General features: G+C 28.6%; 1 protein-coding gene across 1 annotated transcript; it reads left to right on the plus strand.

The window, feature by feature from the left end:
* Positions 1-7,377: 7,377 nt before the first annotated feature.
* LOC100782525 (auxin-responsive protein SAUR50) lies at positions 7,378-8,490 on the plus strand. Its single transcript, XM_006601281.4, has one exon. It carries the CDS (start codon positions 7,545-7,547, stop codon positions 8,109-8,111), a length of 567 nt encoding a protein of 188 aa, XP_006601344.2. The 5' UTR covers positions 7,378-7,544; the 3' UTR covers positions 8,112-8,490.
* Positions 8,491-8,745: the final 255 nt, after the last annotated feature.

Consider the following 8,745-nt stretch of genomic DNA (forward strand, 5'->3'; position numbering starts at 1 on the left):
AAAGACATGAGACTTTCTAAGAAGACAATACTTCTTAATTGCAAGTAATATTTACTTGTAAAACTTATTGGAGTGGACTCGCTAAATATTTCAAGGTTGTGATGCAAGATATCGACCTCAACTAAGATATTAGGTTCAATCATTACGATATCTCTAGTTAAATTTATTAGGTTAAGTCTGTCTAGAAGTTTTCTCTTGAACAAAAATGATTGTGGGTCTTATGTTCATCATACTTATTATACAGATTTTTAGGTAAATTTGTGTTTATTAGATGAAAATCATAAAATAAATTAATATATATGTATATATTTTATATAAAGCTAAAAAAAACCAATTTTTGTTAAATGATATTAAAAAGAAAGCGATTATTTATATATTTCTGATTTCTTATAATTTTTTCCTTTCCTTGTGATTTTACCAAACTTGATAAATTTTTTTTGAAAAAAAAGTAATATTTTTTGTTAAATTTTCGGCAAATCTTTTGAATTAATTCGTATGTTTCTCTAAACATGCCATTTTCATCAAGGGCAAAGACCCCATCAGCTACAAGGTTCCCTATCCTTTTCCCCCCAACTGGTCTTGCGGGGCCTTTTTGTTTCTACTTTCTACTTTGAAATTTCAAACTTCCCCCTCGTGCGTCAAAAAGAAGCCTACCGCACGAACTAGGTAGGGACATGAAAATTTTAATAATTTTAATTTTTATAACTTAAATTATTTGAAAATATTTCCTATTGATTACAATAAAACTCATTGTAAAAAATGATAAAGCAAATATTGATCATTTATTGTATACATTCAACTAAGATTATAAATTATAGAGACGTTACGTTATCATTTAATAACGTTAAATAATTTAAATTTTAGTTTTGAAAACTATTTATAACTAATTAATTGACTGTCTACTTTTCTCATAAAAAGTTAAGAAAAAAATAATGCATTTCTTAATAGGAGCGGTGATAAATAATGACATATTGCAGTACTTGTGCTTATATTTTCTTTATAAAAAAAAATATTTGTACCCGAATCAAGAATAACAAAATGGATTCTGATCATATGAGCATCTACAAAAATATTGGCAGGTGAAGAAAGTGATTATTCGCTTATCGGAAATGGGATGAGAGCAGGTATTTATCCGTAAATTTCTGCGACTCGCACATCTCACATATATATATATATATTATACTTTATGTAATAAATAATTATGTTTTTCTAATTCAATTGATATTTAAAGTCATGGTTCATACTTTTCAATTTGAGTGTTAATGTAATAATTAAAGATGTGTCATATTAATTTTATCAGTGAAGAACATTTTAACAAAAATGGTAAAATATAATTATAATTTTGATTTGTAAATTTGATGTGAATTCTTTTATGTTAAAGACAATATTATTCATGTGCTTTTAAATAATATTTTGATTTTGAATTAATTTATAAATCTCATATTGTTGTGTAGAAAAATGATATTAAATTCAACATGTATTATATTATATTTGTTTCATTCTATTTAACAACATTGAATTATTATTTACTTTTATGTATAAATTTATGATTTTGTTAATAGATTTTGGAAAATATTATCATGATATCCAAATTTAATTAGATTTTGTCAAGCTATTACAACATTAACGATAAAAATCATTATGCTATGATTATCTTTGTAACATATTAACGGTATTAGAAGGCGTTCCCAAACTCTATTTATTATCATCCCTAACTCAAATTTATACTAGTGTGATTAACGGATTTATATACCTATTTTTACTCGTGAGGTACATGCATATTTATATCTAAATTCATTATCCATATTTAATTAACTGCGATTCCTTAGTATTATATTTACTTAATAAATCCATAAAACATGAATATAAATATATTAATATTTTTCACTGAAAAACATGAATATTATTATAATACTAACACTTATGATGAAAAAATAATAAAAATGTATTGATTAAAAGTATAATATATAATTTAATTCTTCATTATAAAACCATTACAAATAGAATTAACAAACATCATTTCAAAAATTATTTAAAAGATTTCAAATTTAAATGATAAAAATTTGATCATATTATCCAAATATAAGTCGGGTCAGTTACGTATATTGTAGTACTCACTTGTGTACTTAAAGTTTTTGGTTTTGTAAGTAATTAATAATCATCCATAAATGGAAAAAAATCCCGATTGATGGATGATAAAAATCATTCTCATGAATTATTATGAGTCATTTTTACGGATACCCATTAATTTAAGTGTGACTGTCATACTTATTTCCGAATGTAGTGAGTTGGAGTCAGTGGCTGAGCTTGACCATAATTTTTGGGAGCAAAATATTAAAAAATATTCATAAATTAAAAATTTAAAATAACATAATTATATATATTTTTTTGGTGAAAACATAATTCTATAACTCAAAACCGAAAATAATAAGAAAGTGATTTAAGAATTATAAGGTTGATTAGATGATAACAAAAAAAAAAGAATAAAGACTGCGGGTCCGCGTTAAGAAAAAAATATTAATAATTAAAAACTAATATTTATCAATAAAAAAATAAGAAATATTTAAAAAATATCAACACATATTAAACTAATTTAACAGATAAAAGCTATTTCAACTAATTACAATAAAAGACAATTAAAAAATGATATAAAATAATATATGTAACAATTAAAAATTTAAAATACATAATTTTTAAGTATAAAAATTAAGATAAAATTTGTATAATTATAATGCTTAAATGAGTAACTAAATCTTAAGATAATAATATTATATGAGAAGTTATGTTACTTCTGGGCATATATGATAAATAAAACCAAAAGAAAAATTTATTAACTTAAATCTAGTCCTTTTCTGTTTAAAACCCTTTAAAATAGGTGACATAATATCCTTAAAGATTCTCCCCATTATTTATTTTAATTTTTATAATTGATTAACAATGAGGATTTGTCTTTATAAATTATATAAAACTATTTTTTACTGCTTTTGTCTTTCAAGTTTAAGTTGTTATCTCTCAAATCCACGGCTAATAGTTACGTACGAGAATATGACAACACTAATCCTTAAAAAAATCTAGTTCATTTTTCCCTCGAATTGTTACATTACCCAATGCAACCAGTGTCACCCATGTTCTTGTTCCAACTTGTTCGAGCATTTTTTGGTGTTATGACCAATTTTTCATTTCTTTGTTTGACTGCTATCTGTTTACGTTATCAATTAATTATAAAAAATGTTAGCATTATAGTATTTTTAATTATTAGTAAAAAAATTATACAAATCTTATTAAATATACATTTAATAGGTTTTAATTATAACAACCACTACCGTACGTGCATGATAAAATTGAACGAAGGCTCCCATAAATTAAACTCGTAAAATGTCATAATAGATGTGGACAATTCAATTGGGGAGTAGGGTTTAAGTTTTTTCTTCTTCTTTTTTTCATGTCACGGCGTTAAAATATTCGGCTACTGAAAAAAATTGAATAAGATTTAGTTGTCATGTATTAATTGAAAATAAAAATAAAAATTGTAGAGTGCGTTAATTAAATGTATAAAATTAGCATTAATTTTACCAGAAACGTATTGTGATTTTTTTTATTCGTAAACACAAAGGTACGGAATTTTTCCTATTTAGTTACTATATTTAAAAATATTCCCTTTTACTTCTTTCACATATTTTTTTATCTTAATTCTTTGATTCATAAGAGGAAAAAAGATTTTAATTATTTCAAGATTAGGTCAAAAGATAAATAAAGATGAATCAATAATTAATTTTACCAAAATTGAATTTAAATAATATGCAACCGATTCAACCTTATTTTTAGCACATTAATTATTTGTATCAAATCACTTATTAAAAGAATTACAATAATTTAAAATGATATTTGTAGGGAATAGGAATTAAAAATGGTACATAGAGGGATTGAAAGATGATGTTAGTATAGGAACCAAGAGAATTTTTTTATAAATACATAAATCAAATGAGTAATTAACAAACAAATTAAATTATGTTTGTAATTTTAAGTTAATTTTATGAGATAAAAGATTGGATTAATGGTTGAAAAGGGAAGCTTAAGCATGAGGGGAGGAGGAACCACACAGATTATGAGTTCATATTTATGGTATTGATATCTTCAATAAACGAATATTTATCCTTAAAAAATCAACTTAACTTATTTTATGTTCCAAATAGTTTATACGAATCTATATTTTCTATAATATATAAATAACATAATGAATACAAAAATAACAATATTATAATTAAAATTTAATTCATATAAACTAAGAATTAATACTATTCCATTATATTGTTCACATTTACAAGTCAACGTTTATATTTTGCTTTACAAATAAAATAATTTTGGAGTATTTTTATAAACAAATCATTATAAAGTTTAAAAACATAGTAATGAATTTAAAACGTGTCCTTAATAATAATTTGTTTAACGAACGAAGTAGAAGTGTTTGAAAAAGATGTGAAAAAACATATTTAATGTATAGTGGTATAATGAAAGCTAAATTTTAAATGTCTAAATTTTGGTTCTTGTACACCGTCCAAGACGAAAGTCCTAGTAGTATTACCACTCAATCATTCAACGATTTACTCTTAGGATGCGTTTGAATATAAAATAGGATGCGTTTGAATATAAAATTTTAACTCTGACAAAAATAATTTATCAAAAAATTTAATTTCTTTAATCTAAAATTTATTATTTAGATTCTTTTTCATTTATTCATGTGAATACTTGGAAGGTTGCATGTCATTTGAGACGAAAGCCTTGGATGTCGACACAGGGGCAATTACCTCTTGCGTGCAACCACTATCATGTTTCTACGATGCAGTTTCGACATTGATTGTTGAGAATCGTCCCGAGACTTTTCAGGATTGTTTCTAGGCTCTCTTTGTCCCCTGTAAGTTTATTGCTTTATGAGATTCAATGGGTTATGAATATGGTGGGGGCTGAATACACCATTTGAATGGGGTTGTTCAATGTACACCATTTTATCAGTAGATGTGCAAAACGTACGTGTAGTTGCCTTTGAGGTGGATTATTCAACTGGTTGGAGCTGGTTCTGTTACGTCGACAACTAGTTTAATTAGTTTAATTTGAGTTTCATGGTTTTGGTTGTGAGAAAGTCATCCAAAATAAGTTCATGTTGATAATTGCAAATGAAATTGATTAAAAAGAAGCATCCCGAGAACTGAGTGCTTTGAACTATTTTACATTATTGAATGTGCTCCAACAACTGAATTAGGAAAAACTACTTAGTAAGTTTTAGCTTTTTCGGTACCGCTTGATATTTAAATCTGTTCACACCAAGTTCATAAATTATAATGTGCAGAGTTTTATTTTGAAATCGAGACCTTTAACTAGGGTAATTCTTACCTTGAATCGTATGAGATCAAGTCACAAATTATGGAAACTTTTCTTGTGTGTTTTGCATCTCTATGATGTTCTTATTTATTCTTTGCCACCAATCTTAATTATGTTGTTTGATGCTTAGTTCCAGTTTATGTTGATCTTTTGCTGACTAAGTTATATATAATTGGGAAAATGTAATTAGATACAATTATAGAAATACTAACTTGAAACATTCATGTGTGATCTTTTGCCTGGTTAATTATCGAATTACTGGATTGTTGAATTTGGTGGAGTGTTGTGCATTTCCAGTTTTCTATCAAGGTTCTTAGTATATCCTTTTTCGAGTTTTAAACTGTATGTAGTGATGTGAATTAATTAGTATATGCTTTAGGTGTTAATTTCAAATTAAATCCATTATATTCACTTGGTATTTTACCAATCCTATTTCCTTCAGTGCCAAATTATGTAAAGTTTTTTTGGCTTAAATTAGTACCATTTTATCACCCACTATATGCTGATTAGATCATAAAAACCTATAATTTTACTTACTATCAGTTGTCAGTGGTCAGTATAGTGTGTATCATCCAAGTAGTTTTTGACTGAACGAACTCTAGGTCACACATTGAAGAGCATTAGGAATCTCTAGCGAGCGTATTCTTTGTCATAAATACTTGCAACTAAAGTTCTTAAGTAAATGCTTAAGAAATTATATATATATATATATATATATATATATATATATGTGTGTGTGTGTGTATGGATTCTTGAAACCTGCATCGTCTATATGACATTATATTAAAAGGAAAACAATTATCACACTAGATTACTATAATATCATTAATTAATAATCTTCAGGCCACCCCTGATTGGCATTGTATTAGACTATGTACAATTACAGTGAACCATAACTTCTTCATTAGATGCAAACTTTACACATGTTCAATTGATTGAGTTATCTGAGAAATTGTAGCAACATGTAGAAGATCCATGTGAGACCACATTGTTAGGAGGTGGTGGTGAACTATATGCTGTTAAACCTCCCTTCAATATATCAGGGTCTGCCCTTTAGGTCTCAAGGGGTCTAATTTCCTTTAGCATTGCAACAACATCCTTCATTGTTGGCCCCTCAAAATAATCCATACCGTTAGCTCAGGTTTTTATGTCCTTGAAGTAGTTAATGTGACTAATAAATTCCTTACACAATGCACCAAAATAAATAAAACACCGAGTACATAAATTAATTAGTAAAAAATTGTTCTAATTTGTTATGTCCAAAATGATTGGGATAATATATTTGAATTAGATTTTTTTCATTCGTAAGAATAAAAAATAACTTTTAACTAATTATAACAAATTTATAAACCAATTCATGGTATAAATTAATTAAAAAAGAACTAATAATCAACGCATCAATTCATATTATTAGATTATTTAGATCTAAAGAATTAGTTAAAACAAAAAAATATAAAAATATATATATTATAGCAAATGAACTATTTTTGAGGAAGTCAAAATCATAAAATCTTATAATAGTTTAAGATCAATTTATTTCATTTTTTACTTTTTCGAAGATAAACCCATAGGATGTGTTCGTAATATTCATCTTAATTATATTTATAAGAGTCAACAAGTAATCTAGCTTTCTTAACTCCTTCATGTGGGATTTTTACTGGGATGGAAGTAGAAGATACTTATTTTATAAACAAGTTTAATGATTTTGAGTTAGAATCTTAATATATAGCAAAACAAAATATTAAGATAAGAAAAAAGTTATCATTCATAATAATTTTTTTTTAGAAAATAGTTTAATCAAATTCAAACAGAATCTCTTTTTTTTTTTTTCCTTACAAAAGGACGAAAACAGAATTCTTTTACGAAAGGTACACGTTATTTCTTGGGAAAAAATGAAACTAAAAATAACAAGTCATCTGATGACCTCTTCAATTTCTTTATTTCTTCCATTTTTATAAGCTTTTGAAACAATAAATCAAACCGAGAAGATACATATTTTATAGGAAATAATATTTATTTTCTCAAAAAGTTAATAATAAAAGAAATGAAGAGAATAGAAAGCCCTGAAGACTACTGCTACAAGAACCGGAGACAGTAGTGACTAGTTTGTAATTATCCCGAAACACCAAGGGTACTTTCTTAAGCCCCCTACTATAAATTCTTAACCTATGAGCAATCTTGAAATCCCCGCAACCTTTGATTTTTATCTCGCTCTCTTTCATGCGTTCATCATCACTTCCATAAATTGCAACAACAAAACACAGAACAAGCAAATCAAAATGTCAGCGAAATGCAGCCAAATCCGACACATTGTACGTCTCCGGCAGATGCTGCGGCGGTGGCGCAACAAGGCCCGCATGTCGGCGAACAGAGCACCACCGTCCGATGTGCCAGCGGGACACGTGGCGGTGTGCGTGGGCAGCAACCTCACCAGATTCGTGGTGCGCGCCACGTACTTGAACCACCCCGTCTTCAAGAAGCTCCTCCTCCAAGCAGAGGAAGAGTACGGCTTCACCAACCACGGACCCTTAGCCATCCCCTGCGACGAAACGCTCTTCCGAGACGTTCTCCGGTTCATTTCCCGGTCCGACCCGGCCAAATCGAACCGGTTCTTAAACCTCGAACTCGACGACTTTCAGAGACACTACTGCCACGTCGGCATCAGCAACAACCTCGACTTCTGGCCCGAGTCCAGACCGCTCCTACATGGCCCCACTGACAAAACCATTTGGTAACTTCCCAATCGAACCAAACTAAACCTTATAATATTCGGCTTTTTATGCTTTTTTGAGGGTTAGTTACGGAGACGGTTCGGTTCAATGATGACTCGGCCGAGTTTTTGCAAAGGGCGACAATTTTAACCCCTCATTTTGGTTGAGATTTGAGTGAAGACAAGTTTTTTATATAATTATTATTACCTCATGAAGATGGGGTGAGGGGATTTTAAGAGTACATAGGGAGAAGCACATTATTACATTATGGTCGATCTCATTTTATTAGATGTTAGTGAGTGTATGTATTTCTTTATGTGATTTGTATGAGAGAACGGTTCGAGAAAATCCACTAGGATCGGTCTAGTAGTAATGGTTGAGATAGATGTACGAGGATTTTATATGTTTGATCCTCGTTGTCGTCAGTATACACACAAAAAAAAGAATGGTTTCAAGAAATGTCGATCCAGGAGATGGCAAAGGGTGGGAGTCGTCCCGGGTTCGGATCGGAATGGAGGCTGTGATTTCATGGCTATTTTCAAGCTGAGATATGAGTCTCCAACTATGGTAAAATTGTAAAGTACTACTGTGTATGTATTTGATTTGATGAATGGAAATGAAATTGTAGAGAAATTTCAAATTGGATTCAATTTCACCG

Source organism: Glycine max, chromosome 17, assembly GCF_000004515.6.
Source record: "Glycine max cultivar Williams 82 chromosome 17, Glycine_max_v4.0, whole genome shotgun sequence".
NCBI classification, from domain to species: Eukaryota; Viridiplantae; Streptophyta; class Magnoliopsida; order Fabales; family Fabaceae; genus Glycine; species Glycine max.

Excerpts from the sequence above, each read along its gene's own strand:
- LOC100782525 (XM_006601281.4), top strand. The coding sequence starts at position 7,545 with ATGAGCAATCTTGAAATCCCCGCAACCTTTGATTTTTATCTCGCTCTC.